This window comes from Manacus candei, unplaced genomic scaffold (assembly GCF_025592945.1).
Source record: "Manacus candei isolate 608988 ecotype Guabito, Panama unplaced genomic scaffold, ASM2559294v1 h1tg000005l, whole genome shotgun sequence".
NCBI classification, from domain to species: domain Eukaryota; kingdom Metazoa; phylum Chordata; class Aves; order Passeriformes; family Pipridae; genus Manacus; species Manacus candei.
This window is the reverse complement of record NW_026138053.1, coordinates 26771227-26789445: the sequence shown is the minus strand read 5'-3', so window position 1 is coordinate 26789445 and position 18219 is coordinate 26771227. Positions and strand designations below refer to the sequence as shown.

The 18219-nt window shown below is 49.0% G+C and overlaps 1 protein-coding gene across 3 annotated transcripts; it reads left to right on the top strand.

Moving 5' to 3' along the window:
- Positions 1-1450: 1450 nt before the first annotated feature.
- IVNS1ABP (influenza virus NS1A binding protein) lies at positions 1451-18043 on the top strand. Of its 3 annotated transcripts, none has more exons than XM_051794232.1 (15): positions 1451-1716; positions 7365-7576; positions 8748-8874; positions 9166-9335; positions 9423-9498; positions 10177-10350; positions 10709-10834; positions 12201-12308; positions 14334-14460; positions 14984-15208; positions 15316-15437; positions 15533-15659; positions 15737-15868; positions 16005-16178; positions 16633-18043. In XM_051794232.1, the coding sequence occupies exons 3-15, from the start codon at positions 8764-8766 to the stop codon at positions 16884-16886; spliced, it is 1926 nt and encodes a 641-aa protein (XP_051650192.1). In that variant the 5' UTR covers positions 1451-1716; positions 7365-7576; positions 8748-8763; the 3' UTR covers positions 16887-18043. The 3 variants fall into 3 exon arrangements, with proteins under 3 accessions (XP_051650192.1, XP_051650198.1, XP_051650183.1); XM_051794238.1 differs by lacking the exon at positions 1451-1716 and adding an exon at positions 4834-4960; XM_051794223.1 differs by lacking the exon at positions 1451-1716 and adding an exon at positions 6694-6934.
- The last annotated feature ends 176 nt before the right edge of the window (positions 18044-18219 follow it).

The window sequence follows — 18219 nt, the reverse complement described above, 5'->3', positions numbered from 1 at the left end:
GGATTATTTATGATGATCTTGCAGCAGCTCTCAGGCCCAGCCATGAATCAGGAACCCGCTGCACTATCTCACATACAAACACATAACAAACAGACAGGGCCTCAAATACCCCTCATTTATCAGCAGGGATGTTTTCAAATTACTTTCCCTGGCAAGACAGGATTTATTGGGAAGAGAGTGTGTGGATATTTCTCATCCAGCTGGGAAAATGCCGTTCCCAGGGGGTTCCAAGGTGCTGGAAGAGGCGAGATGGAGCTGGCGTTGCCTCACACACAGGGCAGGCTGCCAGGGAGAGTTCCCAGCATTAAGCATGACATTTTTTGGTCAACTAGATATGACCCCTTGAACTACAGCCCAGAGCAACGAGGGGGAGTCATGGCTGAGGGGCGGCCATGGCTGAGGGGATGACATGGCTAAGGAGGTGACATGGCTGAGGGGATCATGGCTGAGGGGATCATGGCTGAGGGGGTGACATGGCTGAGGGGATCATGGCTGAGGGGATCATGGCTGAGGGGATCATGGCTGAGGGGGTGACATGGCTAAGGAGGTGACATGGCTGAGGGAGTGACATGGCTGAGGGGATGACATGGCTAAGGAGGTGACATGGCTGAGGGGGTGACATGGCTGAGGGGATGACATGGCTAAGGAGGTGACATGGCTGAGGGGATCATGGCTGAGGGGGTGACATGGCTGAGGGGGTGACATGGCTGAGGGGATGACATGGCTGAGGGGGTGACATGGCTGAGGGGGGCCATGGCTGAGGGGATGACATGGCTAAGGAGGTGACATGGCTGAGGGGATCATGGCTGAGGGGATCATGGCTGAGGGGGTGACATGGCTAAGGAGGTGACATGGCTGAGGGGGTGACATGGCTGAGGGGATGACATGGCTAAGGAGGTGACATGGCTGAGGGGATCATGGCTGAGGGGATCATGGCTGAGGGGGTGACATGGCTGAGGGGATGACATGGCTGAGGGGGTGACATGGCTGAGGGGGGCCATGGCTGAGGGGATGACATGGCTAAGGAGGTGACATGGCTGAGGGGATCATGGCTGAGGGGGTGACATGGCTAAGGAGGTCACGGTTGAGGGGGTGTCGCAGCTGAGGGGGTGTCGCAGCTGAGGGGATCATTACTGAGGGGCTGATATGGCTGAGGGGGTGCCATGGCTGAAGAACACGCACCAGGTTTGAAAAACAAGGGTCACCGAGCCAGTTGTGCTCGCGGCTCAGCGCTGCGAGCAACCCCTCGGCGGCGCCGGGTACCGGCAGAAACGGGCACGGCGGGTCCGCCCCTACCTCCTCCTCCTCCTCAGCCCTCACGGGCCCGGCGGTTCTCCTGCCGCCCCTGAGGCGGACGCGCCTTGGCCGCAGCGCCCCGGCCGCGGAGGGCGGAGCGGCCGGACTCGATGCGGGGCCGATCACCGCCCCAGCACCGCCTCCTTCCCTCCTTCCATCCCTGCCTCGCTTCCTCCCGCCCCGCGCAGGCGAACGGTCCGAGGCGCAGCCCCTGCGTGTTCCCGCAGCTCCGTGGCCGCGCTTCCCACTCCGCTCCCGCCGCCCTCCTCCTCCTTCTCCCCCGGCAGCGCCGCGCCCTCCGCGCCCTCCGCGCCCTCCGCTCCCTGTTCCCGGCGGGCCGGGGCTGCTCCTGCAACCGGCTTCCCCCGCACTCCGGAGGCTCCCAATATGTTCAGCGCCGTCTGCGCTCAGAGGCACCAGGTAGGGCGGGCGGGGGGCGGCAGGGCCGTGCGGCCGCTCTTTGTTCGGCGCCGGGGAGCGGGCGGGGCGGCGGCCCCGGGCGGGCGCCCCGCGCTGAGGGAGCCGGAGGCGCTGCGGCCCCGCCGCTCTTTGTTGGGGCTCGGGGCCCGTCTGCTCGGGCCGCGGAGTTGCCGTGTGGGCACGGCCTGGAGGGCGGGAGGCCGCTCGGTGCCCGCGGGGGCAGCGGGGCTGTGGCGTGACCCCGGCCGGGGCTCCCCGCGCTCTCCGGGGCTGCGGGGCCAAGGGCAGCGGTGCCTCCCCCAGCGCCACCTCCCTGAACCCCCGGGAGTAACTGGGGGGAAAGGATCGCGGAAGTGCCGGGCTTTGCAGGAAATAGGGGCGAGCAACGTGTGCTGACAGCTGCTTGCCAATGTCACGGCTCTTTCTGTCATCCGTACCCGCCCTAGGAACTGGGGGATAATACAGCCAAATGTGGGCTGTCAGCCCACGTTAGTGCTTCTGGGGAAAGCTGCTGAGGATGAATGACCACGGGGTTTGTTGGGTTTTTGTTTGTTTCGGGGGGGTGGGTGGGCAGAAGTACAGCATTTTCTGCCGGTGTGCACCAATTTCCAGCAGCTTTGTGGAATTTTTCAGAGGCGCTTCAAGGTAGAAAATACCTTCGCATTAGAAAATACCTTCGCATTGGCACCCTCACTGTTCCCTCACCCGGAATTCCCACGGACAGTAAAACCTGGATGGATTGGTTATGGTTTTTATGGAGGATAGAGGAACGTTGACAAAGTGAGAGGCAGAGTTACTCCTAAGGAGATGAGTGGTAGTGGAGTAATGGAAACACAGCCTCATGTCACTCTTTATTTGTGTGGTTTGTGAAGGGAGGATTTTTTTTTTGTTGTTTCCAGTGATGGGTGTGTAGACACCACATTTATTCTCTCCTGTCAGGGAGCTGCAAAATAAGAAGCCAAGCAGGATGTGGTGCTTCGATGGTGAGATTGGTTTAATTTTAGAAAGCGGATTTTTTAGCCACAGGCCTGACTCCTGAGCACAGGGTGCAACAGCAAAGGAATACTTTCCAGTTAGGAAGCTGCTGTAAATAGGTCTGATTTTGTTTTCCTCAGCTTGAGTTCATAAGGAGCGGGAGATGGTAAGAAAGGCAAAAACTACCCAGAATGGGGGGGTGGGAGACCAGGAGGACACACAAACAAACCCCACTAATTTGGTTGTGTGACAGATGTTTAGAGAACTGTGGGAAGTGTCTGTTAGTGGAAAAAAAGAAACCCATGAGGAGGGAGGGAGGGGGGAGGAAAGAGCTCAGATTTTAGTAGAGTGGATGTGAGGCAGAAGCTGAAAAAAGAGATGTAGATAAAGACTACGTGGGAAAGGGGAGGAAAGGCAGGAGCAGTGTGGAAAGGGGACGAATGAACAGTGCTGGGACTCGGAGGCGTGGGAGGCCAGTCCTGGAAGCGAGTGCTAAATGGGCAGCTGAGGTGTCAGAGCTGAGGGTTGTCGCTGGAACAGCAGTAACAGTCAAGCAGAAAGCCTGCTGCTTATGAATTTTTAAAGTGTGCATGCATAATGTGTGTTTGGAAGAGCTCTCTAGGCTTGCTCTCTATAGAGGACAGTCCAAGTATTGCGTCTCTGGGGCCGCGTGTCAGAGATTTTGGAAAACGTCCACAGTACTCCATCCTTCCCGTTCAGTTCTTACCCAGGGATAGCAAATATTCCCTCCCTCTCTCCTCATTGCTGGGGTGGGAGCACAACTGAGGTTGATTTGCAGCGAAATAGAGCAATTTTGTCTACAAGTCATAGTTATCAGTGAGACTAAATCTTCAGTGGAAATCAACTGAGAAGTGAATAAGCAAAACAAATTGTTGTAAATCTTGAGTCTTACTTTAAATCCCTGGTGTAAAGAAGTCGAGCCTGTTTAGTGGTGTAAAGTATGTTGATACGTTTCTTGGTCCGTGACGTGGACCAGTGCAAACTCAGACATGAAAAGATAGTGTGTTTTTATCATAAATAAGTGCTAATCTCTGAAAGAAATGTTTTGAGGACGTCTGGTTTTATCTTCTGATACAGGTAATGGACTGTGAACAGTTGTAGGTGTGACCTGCATTTCTTCTGAGCTGGGCTGTGACAAGCCAGAAAGCACCTACAGAGGTGTTACATTCCATTTTTGTTTCATTGTCCCAACAAGTGTCAGTCGAGTGTCCACCATTATTTCAACAAGTACTGACTTTTAATCGACAGATGAACAAGTGTCTCTCCCAAGGTAGTGCTTCATTTGTGAGTTGAAGAGGTAATACCTTAATGTGACAAAAAAGTTTGTGCAAACTTGGCACAGAGCAAGGGCTTTGTCTGCCTTTCCAGTGAAATACAGCACATGGAAAGTGGACTGTATTAAAGGTGAGAGGTGAAAGAGATACTCCCTGTGTTGTTGGGTCATGGGCAAGGTGACTTTTGCCTCTGGGGCTTGTCTTGGTGCCTCACCAGAGATCACAGGTCCTACAGGTGGCTCTGCAGGGGAGTCCTAGGGCACAGTAAAGGGTTTGAGATGCTCCAGTAATAATCTTGGGGAAGGTTTTTTAAATGCTGGAATATTTTCTGCAGTGAACAACTGTTTTAATAAAACATTGGGTTGTGCAGATTCAAAATGCTGAATGCAATTAAGAATTTAAAGTGTATTAATTATTACATTTATTTGCTCTTGTAACTGAGCTAATCATATTCCAGCAGCATTTACGAGATATATAAGAGGATAGTGTAGTGAAGGATGAGAAGACTTAGTATCATGGTTATTTAGGTGAGTCTTCTTAAATGCACCTTTAAATGTGCCTACAGTGAAATGGAAAGATGGATTCAAGAGGAGGAAGTTTTCCTTCTGGAAGCCAGTGTGTGCAGGCAGTTTATCTCCGAGTGTGTTACGAGCCGTGACTCTCTCATGGCCCAGTGATACACACATGTAGCAGAGGAGAACCTCAGTCTGTGCCCCACCTGAAGTGTTCAGGAACCACAGTTGTTAGAGCACAGTTGTGTTTAAGTGGAGCAGCTGGGCAGACATTTGAGTCCTGGCATTCCTGTGCTTGGGAACAGCCGTGACGTGGGAACACACCACGTGAGTGCTGGGCAGCACAGCGTGATCGGCTCTTGATCGAAGGGCTGTCACCACTGTCCAGCCTCAGGATTAACTGGAACAGAAATCCAGAGCTCACACATCACTCTGATTTCTTTTCTTTGCTTCATTTGAAAAGTAAGTGCAGGGAGCTCTCAAGTAAGAGTTTTCTCAAGTGGAATGTGTTGTTCCCATTCCGGGATGCCAGTTTTGTAGCTTTAAAGTGTTTAAAGAAGTGCATTTGGGTGGAGCTTGAAAAGTCTTCAGAGGCACCAGGATTTTCCTGGGTGGCAGTGATCTGGGAACATCACACTTGGCTTCAAACAAATTCAAAAGCCTGGAAAACTGTGGAAAAAAGCCACACATGGTTCTTGCTGTGGTGAGCTAGAAGGGAGTATAAGCAAGGGGGGGAAAGGTAATGACAAAGTGATTTAGATTTTTAAAATAATTTTTAGGAAGAGGTTGTTTGCAGTACCTGTTTATAACCTTTAATGCAGAAAATGCAGCATTCTTGGCTTTTCAGTGAGTTTTGGCTGATAGTTTGGCTTTTTTTTTAGCAGTAGTATACCAAACCAAAAAGAATGTGGAAAGTAATGAATCTGCTCATGCTATTTAATGCTATTTTGAGTAATAATATTAGCCATGACACACAAACCAGCACTGAAACTCTGTGGCAATAATTAAGACGTTATCAGATATTCAAATTGGACAGTACTTTGAGGTGCACCAATGTGTATGTGTGGGTTTGATGTCGCACACAGAGGACTGCGAGAGGCAAATCTTCCATTGCAATCCAGAATTATTTGGGATGGCCTTTTTAGGTCTTCAAGGTCACAAGAACAGTGGTATAGCACTTGTAATAAAGTTGATATGCTGCAGCAGAATGTGACAAAACGTGCCCAGAGATGTAAACTGAGCGAGGCTGGTGCTGAGATTCGTTTGGAATTGTTTGACTGGCTGTCCTGTAACTGGAAGTGTTCTGGTTGAGGTGAATCTTTGGGGAGTCAGGCTCTGTTCTGAGAAGTTTGGATCACTTTGAAACCTGCAGTGATTATGGCAGTTGTACCCACATGAGAAGTGTTGACTGCCAAATGCTTAATTAAATAATATTTGGTAAATAGAGCTTGGTTTCAATTTCAGAACTTGCCTGTGGGATTATAAAAAGAATACACCTTTAATCTTTGAGATTTCTTTTCCTAGAAAAGCAGGCTGACCTTAAAGTAGAAGGTTGTAGTCCCAGGGTCCTCCCAGCGTTCCAGGGTTCTCCATTCCAGCTGGATGGAGCTCTGGAGCAGGTGTTCCTCCCTTGGAGGAGGGGGTGTGCCTGTTCCAGTAGCCAGACTTAATGGCAGCTAATTCTCCCTGCCCGAAGTGTTGGCTGCAGGGCTGGGAGCTGGGAGCGGTGTGCCCTGGAGCCGGGATATGGCGGGATAATGCCCCCTGCCGCTCCCGGGATCAGCCTCCCGCTGGAGCTCTGCTCTGCCGAGGGACCGGGGACACCCGTGTGCCAGCACCGGGGACACCCGGCTCCTGCCCGGGGACACCCGGCTCCTGCCCGGGACACCCGGCTCCTGCCCGGGACACCCGGCTCCTGCCCGGGGACACCCGGCTCCTGCCCGGGACACCCGTGTGCCAGCACCGGGGGCACGGGGGCTCTTCCCTCCAACGGGGGCAACTTTGTTTAGGAAACCCGATTCCCGATGTGGCATTTATTGTGTAGGTATGAGGAGACTTTTGGAGCGTGCTTGAGGTTTTCCTGAGGTGGCATCAGGGTCATGGAAAGTTCCAGAGTGGGTGTTTGTTGCCTGTTCCCTCCCTGCTGCGGCTCCTCCTCCTCGTGTGCCCTCCCGGAAAATCCCGGCATAAAGAGCCCACAGAAGGTGGAATCCCAGCGCAGAGCTCGACCGGAACCCAGCTGGTTCTGTTCACAGACTTTTCACCAGGGAAAGCTGTCATCCAGATAGTGGTCTCTGACTTCAGAAATCCTTCTGGAAGTACCAGAGACTGGAGACATGCCCAGTCATTTCAGACATGTCCTTAATCCATCGTCAGACAATTTTAGGCATTCGGTAGAAGAAGGCTATAAGTAGATGAGCACAGAAAAAGCCAAAGGTAGGAGGCTTGGATCGGGGTCTTCTTTAAAATTATATTTTACAATAGTATTTTCGTTGTGTTACTTGCAAGTTATTTACTGGTGCAAGCAGTAATGGTCTGGGATAGGATGTGCTGAAGGGCAGAGCTGGTAAGGAATTTTTTGAAAATGGGATTCAGATCTTCTCACTTTTTCTCTAAGCACTAATTTAGCCCTTTGCTTGTCTTTGGGGGTTTAACAAGTGGTGTGGTTGATCTCTCATTAGGCATGAGAATGTGTTGGTGTCAATGTGGAATTTTTCAGGCTGTTTGCTTTTTGTGAAGAACACCTTGTTTGTGAGCTTGGTTGTTTGGGTCAGGAGCTTGTACTTTGACACAGCATGGAAGTTTTATCTGAATACAGGCTAGCACTATCTATTGTCCTTACTTGACAGCTTCTCCTTTGTTGCAGGTTATGATGAATGATTATCACAGAAGAAATTCATGTCTATAGCTCATAAGGACTTTATTACATCATCTTCAAGCCTGATAGTTTTGGAATCCATATTGCAGCTGCTTCTGCATTTCAACAAACATCTCCCCAGAGCACGGAAACTCAAGTGCTCTGTTCTAACACAGTGATACCATTGGACTATTTTAAATTTACAGTCATATATTTGTTAGGTGAGTTGATACCACTAAGTATGTGTACAGTAGTTAATACTTTAGCTGAAATGCTGCAAATTTTAACCCTTGCTGTCCTTTTTTTAATTAAACACAATAAATGGATAATGATCTTTGTAATTAAGAGTATTGTTGCCAGTTTAGGGTCAAATGCTTGCAGTGGTAAGTGAAAATAAATGGATTAATGCCAGAATTATTTTGGGGGGGCTTTGCTATTTCTGCTACTGATTTTTGCTCTCTGCTTTTTCTGTTTTGGGTTTTTCTCATTTACTCTGATCTTCAGAATTTTCTTACACCTTAGATGGAAATACAAATTGTTACTGGTAACATTAATAGTATCCCACATATACTTTCCTCTGCAATTTTTGAGAAACTGTACTTTTGTGTGTGTTAGTAGCTCAAAGTTACAAATTTGATTTTTTTTTAATTACTATTTTTAGTTCATTAGGTGACATCAGGGTAATATTTTAGTATTCTTAATTAGCTTCCTATTTGGAAAGTGGACTTTTCCTGTAAGTGCATAACTAAAAGCGAATCAATTGAAAGAGCTACAAAATAGCTTCCAGATCAAAAAGTTAGTTTCCTGAAGTTATTTTTCCTGCCTTGGACCAGTTCCCCTGAGGTGATGTGTTTCTATATGGGTAAGATCTTCAGGGGAGGTTGTTTTAGCTTCAAGATGACTTAAAATCCATGATCGTTTTGTTGATCATAATGTTGTTTCATGAGTTCCAGCTGCTCTAAAATACTGAGTCATTACTCATAAAATTAAACAAAAAATATTTCTATTCTACTTCACCAGTTACTTTAAATTCTTATTTTTCAATGTAGCTGTGCAAAAAATGCAGCTGACCAGTGTGACAGTGAGTGGAAAATGGTGATGAATAATGAGAGCTGGTGATAAATGTCCCAAATAAGATCTTTATAGAGGGGAGTGAAGCTTCTTGTGTAATCCAGGGACTTCCAGCTTGCTCCCATGGAGCTGGCACAGGTTCAGGGTGTAGTTCTGAACCTGGTACCTCCTGTGATGTGAATTAAGAGCTGTGGCCTTGGTCTGTGAAAATCGTGAACCCCTTTATCCTCCCTGAATGTCTGTTTGCAAACAGGGTGTTAATAGTCCTCCTGCACCGAAGCATGACATTGTGTCCATAACCTTTATGCCTTTTCCTTGCAGCCAAACCATCACCAAAATGATTCCCAATGGATATTTGATGTTTGAAGATGAGAACTTCATTGAGTCCTCCGTTGCCAAACTCAATGCCTTACGGAAGAGCGGCCAGTTCTGCGACGTCCGCCTCCAGGTACCCGTGTCCTGTCCCCTGAGGGCTCTGTGTGCCTCACTGCTCGGGAGAGGGGGCATTTCAGAGTCCAGTTTTCCTGAAAAATGTACACTGAAAAAAAATAAATCAGATGTGCTTTGAGAGGAGTGATGCTGACATTGTTTTCCAGCCAGAGACTATTGATTGGAAAAACCGATTTGATCTGTGGCATCCACTTGAACTGTGGCTTTCCCTTTATACTATCAAAATACAGATGTAATTCCAAAAATTCCTTACCAGCGTGTGAGCTTTCTGTTTGTGTTCTGACTGCAGGTGTGTGGCCATGAGATGCTGGCACACCGAGCTGTGCTGGCCTGCTGCAGCCCCTACCTGTTTGAAATCTTCAACACTGACAGTGACTGCCACGGAGTGTCCCACGTGAAGTTTGATGATCTCAATCCAGAGGCTGTGGAAGTTCTGTTGAATTATGCCTATACTGCTCAGTAAGTGGTTTTCACAGGAAGCAGAGAGAGTAAGCTTTGGTTTGGAAGATCAAAATGATAACAAAGATAAATTTCTGTCTTTAATAGGTTGAAAGCTGACAAAGAGCTGGTTAAAGATGTATACTCTGCAGCAAAGAGGCTGAAGATGGAGAGGGTTAAGCAGGTACAGTTCTCAGCTCCTCTGGAAGCCCTTTCTGCCTTCCCAAGCTAACAGCATTGTGCTTTTTGGTGTTAGTGAGGCAGAAAGTGATGCCTGTGTGTCAGTGTGAAGCTCCTGCAGGTGTCCCTTGGCGCTGCAGTGACCAGGTGCCAGCAGTGAGTGCTGCTCCCACATGAGTCGTGTTTGTGCTGAGGGGGTCTCTGAACTCATGTTTGGAGTTTGTGCACCTGCGCGAGGAAAACAGCTTGGGATCCTGGCTGGTTGCTCACCTTGAGGTCTGTGGGAGCAGTGCTATGCTTGCTTGTGTTGGGGACATAATTGAACCTGGAAAAAAAAATAATCCACACCCTCCTGGTAGTGCTTGATGCCATGGAGGGGGATACCTTTTCCAAGGGATAGGGATTCACCTCTCCTGACTAAGGAGGTTGTAATAGGTGTTCTGTAGAAAAGCAGGGGGCCAGTGTCATGTCAGCAACTTCCAAATGTATCTGACTTTTTCATTTAAATTTGCATATTCCTATGGAAGGCAACGTGTCCTTTCCAGCTCTGGCATGGGGACGACGGCAGACAGTCACTGTCCTGCAGGCACAAAACAGCTGTTGCTGTATGTTGGGGTGGATGATTTAAATGCATAAAACCCTTGTCTCCTTGTGAACTAAGATGCAGCTTTTCCCTTCCCAGGTCTGTGGTGACTACTTGCTGTCCAAGATGGATGTGCAGAGCTGCATCTCCTACCGGAACTTTGCCAGTTCCATGGGAGACTCCCGTTTGTTGAACAAGATCGATGGCTACATACAGGAACACCTTGTACAGATTTCAGAACAGGAGGAATTTCTCAAACTCCCACGGCTAAAGGTTAGTTTGGCTTTGTAGAATTCCTTCTGGGACGGGATTTCTGAAGAGCAACCAGCAAGGATGGCTTCCTTTTTGGGGGAAGGAAAACTTGGTGTATTGACTTCTGCCAACAGAGCGACAGTTATGGATCTGTGCAATATTCATATGCTCTGAACCTTAACTGTGGAGAGGACACACTGTCGTCCTTTCCAAGTGCAGAAGGTAGCTGTGGTTGTGCTTAAACACTCTGCTTAGTTCCAGAGCCTGGGCAGCTCCTCGGAGGTAAAGTGAGAGTAATGCTGACTGTGTCAAGTACAGCACGCTGCACGTACCAGGGTAATTCCTAGGGAGTAATCATGCTTTTCTCTTCTCCTTCAAGCTTGAAATAATGCTGGAAGACAATGTTGGCCTACCCAGCAATGGCAAATTGTACACAAAGGTAATCAACTGGGTACAGCGCAGCATCTGGGAGAACGGAGACAGCCTGGAAGATCTCATGGAAGAGGTTAGTCTTCAAGAAAATGGGATTCAACATTTATTTTTTTTAAACGAAAAAGCCATTATGAAGGATGATCCCTTTTTACTTTTTAATTTTTTAAAATTTTTTTTCACTTTTTGAACTATGACCCTAAAGAATTTAAATTTTACTGTAGGTACCCCTAAGCTGAGAAACTGGGGGGGTGTTCAGGTGAGCTGAATGAACTGTTCAGTCTGGTCTTCTGCTTTCCCTTTTTGCTCCCTGTTGCTGTATAGTGCCCTCAGAGTGGCGTGTATCTCGCTGTAGGTTTGGGGAGGTGGTAACTGAGGACTTGCCGTAGATTCTTGATGTTTTCCTCTTGCAGGTTTTGCTTGTAAATGCACAGTAAGTAAAAGCTTCTAATGGTTGTTCCTCCCCGTTGGTTTATCTCCCCATAGGTTTATTAACAAAACTAGGATACCAAGGCTGAAGAACCAAGAAGAACCCTCAAGTGTATTGACACGTACAGAAGCAGCAGTCCTGCCCCAGTTCTCCTAAGAAAATCCGCTGTGGGCAGAGAACGATGATGATGATTTAATGGTGTTTATTACTCCTTTTACAGGATGCATTCTTTTGAAAGTTGTGTGTTGTTAAATGGCTTTACTCGTGAATACTGATAGTAGATGTAGCCTGGGCAGTGGTTAATGGAAAAATTAGCGGGGAGGCAAAATTTTTAATTGGCTACAGGCTTTGCCAAATCTCGTGGAACGTCGGAATTTTCCGAGTTTGTTATTTACAAGCATGAAAGATCTTCAGAAACACTTGTATAGGCAAAGGTACATGTTGATACTGTCGTATATTCTCAAGTGTGTATTTCCTCTTGGAACAAGCTTTGATCATGTTGAAACTCAGATGCATTTCATTGAAACAGCTGCATCTGATGTTCAGTGGTGGACAACAGTTCCCTCCAGAGCTTAAATTCGTGTTGTCTTCCCTCGTTCCCATACCTTTCTTTTAGAGTCCACTGTTGGCTTCTCTTGACGTTTTTTGATGGAGATAAATATGTGTATTTTTCAAGCAAGAAAACTTGTGTGCAGGGATAAGGAAAAATGCTTTGCATGAGACTGTGAATTTGTGTAACTGCAAATTAATGTGCCTTTTGCTTGTCTAATGTTTCTGTGCTGGAAAAACAAGCAGCAGAAGCCTATGGAAAAGGAAGATGTCTCTCTCAAGCTGAGAAGGTGTGGACCCTCCACCCCTGTTTGAAGAGTGCCACCATGACATCTGCTTCCTTTTAGTGGTGGCCCTGGGCGAGCTCGGGCGGAGCGAGGAGCAGGGTGTGCCGGGGGGATGTGCTGTAGCTGAGGAGCGCCGGGGCAGCAGCCACATGGGTGTTCTGTTGTTGTCTTTGCAGGTGCAAACGCTGTACTACTCAGCTGATCACAAGCTGCTTGATGGAAATCTGCTAGATGGACAGGCTGAGGTGTATGGCAGTGAGGATGACCACATTCAGTTTGTGCAGGTACAAATTGCAGCCAGCCTCAGGTAACCCCAGCTAGACTGGAGCAGGTTACAGCACACCTGAAGTCTTGTGTTGTGCCAGCAGAGAAAGCAGCAGTAGCTGTCATGGAGAAATACGCCACGAGAGAGTCTCTCTTTCAGAGCTGCTGCAGGCAGTGGTACAGTCTCAGCCTCTGGTTTTTTGGCAGACTGAGCCTTTGCAAAACCCAGTGCTCTGGGTTTGACTTCAAAATCAATCTTGGCTGTTAGAAGAAAGAAGAGGCAGACAAGCACTCAGCTGTAGGAAGTCAACTGAGGCTTTGTAGAGTTATCCAGAGAATCTCGGGCCGCTTGGCTTGCAGTGGGGAATGCTGCTGGGAAATTCTGGCCCAGGGAGAGATTCCAGATCCAAGTTCTAATCCTTCAGCTGCCAGCGTCCGTTCCCTTTGTTCAGCTGCACTGGTAGTGTAGCTGCCAGATCTCTCTGATCTAGAGGTGTTTTGACTGAGTGCAAGTCAGTCCTGTGCTTTTTGAAAGGGTGTTTTTAATTATTTTCATTTTTTTTCATTTCTAACCAGGTATAATCCTTCTCAACTCCTGAAAACCACACAGCTTAGCAAAACAGAGGCTAAGCACAAAGAATAAAGAGGGACTAACAGATGTAAATTATCAGTTGTTTTATACACCTGAAGTTTGTTTAAATTCACTGAATTTGAAGCGGATGTCTTGTAATATTTTATAACATGCTGATACAAAAAGTATGGAACAAAGTATGTTTTCGAACTTTTAGCAAAACACTGTTCACCCCAGAACATGGATTTTAGACATGAAAAGAGAGGAAAATGAAAAGCCAGCTAATTTTCCGCTTTCTTAATTGTTTTTAATAAGCCTTCACAGACTTCTCCACCTTTGGATACTACTCCTTGTAATGCTTAGGAGTGGGGAGGCGAAGGTTCAGAAAGTTCATTTTCAGAAATAAGACCAGGGGTCCTCAACTTTTTTCTAAATCCTTTCTGATAAGAAGAATCACCCACTTTAGACATTCTAAACAGTTGGGAGATCTAACACCAGCCTTGGAAAAATTGTAACTTTTAAGTTTCTGAATTACAGAAGTTTGTATTTTCTGTTAGGGTCGAGGCAGTTTAAGGCTAAGAGCACAAGGGGTTAACTGGATGGAGATTCAGCCACACCAAAAACGCTGCCCACCAATGAGCTGATGTCCAGGGGGAGCTGAGTGTAGCAGTGCAGCTCCTCTGTGTGAGGTTATCGGCACTAGGTGTTGTGTTTTAGAAGTCTTGTGACAGTTTCCATGGAGATCAGGCTCTAGGGAACTCTGCAAGCATCACAAACTTGGGACTGTGGTCACAAACTCTGCTGCTGAGCAGAACAGACAGCACAGCAACTTCTGGGCTTCAGGAAAAGCCTGAACTGCCCCAGCCAACTGGGCTGAAATGGAAAATTTGGAGGGTTTTCTTAACTGAGCAAAATAATGTAAGCTACAGTATAAATTTAATTGCAGATGAAAAGGAAGCAGAAATCTCCTGTTACTGGGAAGTATCAAGGGAGTAAAATCCAAGAAACAGCTAATCTGAGCACAGAGAGGAACTGAGGCGAAATTAATTTGTCTTCAGGGAATGAAGAGAATAGTTAATTCACTTCCAAATAGCATTATATAATGAACTCCAGTTCAGGAGCAGAGCTGTGAGAGGCTTCTAGTCGGTAGCTCAGTTGTGTCCCACTGCATGCAGCTCTTGCCTTGCATTTGTAAATGCTGTCAGTGAGGCAGACTCTTCCAGGGATTTGAAATGGCTCCTGCTCCGACTCCAGCAGTGTAGAGCTGCAGTCACAGGATGAGAGCAGTCCCAGGAGGAAGGTGCAGGGTGGTTTGTGGCTGTTGCTGGGTAGGGAGGTGCTCTGCAGGAGGAGCTAAGTGTGCTCCAAGCACAGGGATGTGCTCTGCAGTAGGTACGGAGTAGCTCAGGGAAGCAGAGGGAGGAGCAGGTGTAGTCTCTGGCTAGGTTTCTGTAGCTGCCTTTTGATTTTGCAGAAGAAGCCACCACGTGAGAATGATCACAAGCAGATCAGTAGCAGCTCCACTGGATGTCTTTCTCCAAATGCTACTGTTCAGAGTCCTAAACACGAGTGGAAAATCATTGCTTCAGAGAAGACCTCGAGTGAGTAACAGGGGCAGGGCTTGTCTAACAGATGTGTCTGGTATCGTGTACCCACCACCTCCTGCTCCCTGGGGGTTTCCTTCAGCATCTCTGAGGAATGCAGAAGTGCTTTTTCTTACAAGTAATTGATGGGATGTTTCTAATGGAACTGGGATCACATACACCTCAATTCCTTGTCTACAGGGCCATCCCAAATGCCAAGGTGTGCAGCAGTTACCCAGAAAAGCCTAAGGAGATAGGCAGTCCCTCATTAATTAGCAGAGCTCTTTGCTCTGGGTGTGTGTGGAGACTCTCCCAGCACATCCTTAGGTTGCTGTCTTACGTTCTTCGAGTACTGTTTTAGTACTTAAAACTCAGATTTTTCAGTAACTAACACTTTTTCTAACACTTGGAAAACCAGTAACCAGAAAAAACCCAAGGAGATAAGGGGAGGAGCAGAACCAAAAGCCCCTCGTTGGCTTTCGCTTGGGGTGACCCCCGACTTTACTGACCTGGGCGGTGTCTCCTTGTCTCCCGCTGCCAGGTAACACGTACCTGTGTCTGGCTGTTCTGGACGGGGTGCTGTGTGTGATCTTCCTGCACGGCCGGAACAGCCCGCAGAGCTCCCCCTCGAGCACCCCCCGGCTGCTGAAGAGCCTCAGCTTCGAGCTGCAGCCCAGCAACGTGGTGGAGAAGCCCATGTCCCCCATGCAGTACGCGCGCTCGGGGCTGGGCACGGCCGAGCTGCACGGCAAGCTCATCGCTGCAGGTCAGGGCACGGGCAGGGGGCTGGGGGGTCCTCACCACCCGCTGGGGTTCCTCAGCATCACAGCACGTGGGCTCGAACGGTGGTGCCACAAGAGCCTTTGCTTCCAGGTGGCTACAACCGGGAGGAGTGCCTGCGCACGGTGGAGTGCTACGACCCGCAGAGCGACACCTGGACCTTCATCGCGCCCATGAGGACGCCCAGGGCGCGGTTCCAGATGGCAGTGCTGATGGTGGGTGCACACACAGGCACGCTGAGCGCCACGAGGGCTTCCTCGGTGCTTCTGGGGTGCTCCAGTGCTGAAGGGGGGGTGTTTGTTCCACTCAGGGGCAGCTCTACGTCGTGGGGGGATCCAACGGCCACTCGGATGACCTGAGCTGTGGAGAGATGTATGAGCCGGAGATCGACGACTGGACTCCTGTGCCGGAGCTGAGGACCAACCGCTGCAATGCAGGTGAGGCCTCTGCAGCACAGGGGGCGGGGGTGTTTTAAATTCACTCCTTTCCTTACCATTCCGTCCCTTGTGAACAGGAGTGTGTGCCCTGAATGGAAAGCTGTACATCGTGGGTGGTTCTGATCCTTATGGCCAAAAGGGACTGAAGAACTGTGACGTGTTTGATCCCATAACAAAGTCCTGGACAAGCTGTGCTCCCCTGAACATCCGTAAGTTCGTTGTGTAGTCAGGAGGGAGGGGGAGAGAAGGGCAACCGCAAAACTGCCCCAAAGCAAACCCCAAACCAAAGCGAGCTGAGCTGCTGTGGGATGTTGGTGCATGGCTGTTGCTGGCGTTTGCTTGCAGGGAGACACCAGTCTGCCGTGTGCGAGCTGGGGGGGTTCCTGTACATCATCGGGGGAGCCGAGTCATGGAACTGCCTCAACAGCGTGGAGCGTTACAACCCCGAGAACAACACGTGGACCCTCATGGCGCCCATGAACGTGGCACGGCGCGGCGCCGGCGTGGCCGTGCGGGAAGGTGCGGGGCTGCCAGGGGCTCTGGGGAGGGGGCTGGCTCTGAGGGGGCTCTCTTGGTAGGGGCTGCTGCTGCAGGGCCTGAGCAGCGTCTGGTGCTCGGTGACTGTTCCATGTTAAGCTGCGATGTTAGTGGAGTACAAAGCTGTGTTCCTGCTCGGGGAGGACACAGTACAGTAAGAACCTGGCCAAACCTTGTTTGGATTAAAGAAAAGTAATCAGAGAGTTTTGGGGCATTCCCTGTTCGCTCTTTTCAAAGCACTCCAGAGCTGCACCTGTTTGCATTTGGACTTTTCCCTGGCTCTGACCCAGGTTCCCCTCAGCTGCCACGCTCAGGAGAGCCAAAGCAGGTCACCTTGTCACTGCCAGAGCCCCTGGGGTTCCTCCTTCGGGCTGGGTCTGCGTTCCCAGGAGGAGGCTGGGACCCAGCGCCCATCCTGTGCCCTTCCCTCTGCCAGGCAAGCTGTTCGTGGGCGGCGGGTTCGACGGCACGCACGCGGTGAACTGCGTGGAGATGTACGACCCCGCGCGCAACGAGTGGCGCATGATGGGCAGCATGACCACGGCCCGCAGCAACGCCGGCATCACCACCGTGGGCAACACCATCTACGCTGTGGGCGGCTTCGACGGCAACGACTTCCTCAACACCCTCGAGGTCTACAACCCGGAGACCAACGAGTGGAGCCCCTACACCAAGATCTACAAGTTCTGAGTGAATTAAATCCCCTTTTCAGACTAACAGGCTTAGTGATGTAATTGTGTGTCAGTAGAGGTACACCTGTGAATAGGGGCGGGGAGGGCATAGACGTTGCCAACAGCAACACAGAGCTTTTGCATATTGCATATTAATGTGCTGTACATATTTTGTTTTGGAAAGAATATTGAGATGAAGGGGGTTTTTGTGTATTTTAGAACTTCTGTTTTGGTTTTGTTTTCAAGATTTTGAAGATAAAGCAGGAGAAACTAGACTGGGCATATCATTTCAGGAGCTTCCCCCAGTGTTTGTTCTGTCACTTTGCACATGAAATGGCTTCCTGTAGGTGTGTTCTCGGGGCAGGAAGGGTAAAGTTTGGGGGGATAGTTGTTTTTTCTTTCTCATCAGGCCTTGGTTTCCTTCAGTAACTGGAACAATCTGTAACAAGAAGCCTTATTTAAATAGATATAATGGCTATTTTTTTTATTAAAAAAAAGCTGACATGCCTCTGCTAATACCTTATCTTTTACAATTGCCTTTTTATAACAGTTTTTATATACTCAGCAGAGTATTTTGTCTGTTGAAATGCACATGGCAGACCAGTGGTTATTGGAACAAAGAGACAACCTTGGAGTTCATAGAGAGCGAGTGGGACAGTGGACTCACCCGTGTGGGAGCTTTGCCTCTGCTGCAATAGTGTAAGTTAGTCTGCACCACCTACCTTAGAGCTGCACAGGCTTTCTGAGACACCACAGCTGAGACCTCCTGGGGGGGAGAATTCCTTTGGCTCTGGGTGTTTTGGGGACGCAGAGCGCTTTCTGTACAGCCGTTTGTTACTCTGGGTGAGCTGATCTTTGTCCTCAGCTCGGGGAGGGGGGTTCTCATGGGTTTTCAACTCTTGCCAGCTGGCACTGAAAATGTGTTGTAGTAACTGTCTTAAGTTTATTTTTCTAATATTCCGAGCTGGAAGTGTGATAGAACACAAATAACTTGATTTCCTATGTGCTCATAGTCCTGTTTTCGTTCACTCTCTCTGTTCCTCTGGATCAGCTGTTGGGTTGGGATGACTTGGTGTCTAATGTGTAGTGCTGCACACCTAACTGGGTGCCAAACTAGCACTGACTGCTTGCTGCTGCTGCAAACACATTAAAGGTACCTTTTGGGAAACCCTCGCACCACAGGCGTGCCCTGAGCTCTCTGTGTCCTTTTCTTTGCAAACAGAACTGGGGGATTCTAAAAACGACCCTTTGGATGGGTGCAGGTCCAGGAGCAGGGAAGGGGGTGTTTAACTGACAGCCCTGGAGTAGAAGGGAGGGGGTGAAGTGTCCCTCGTGCTGCTGGAGGGTACAGG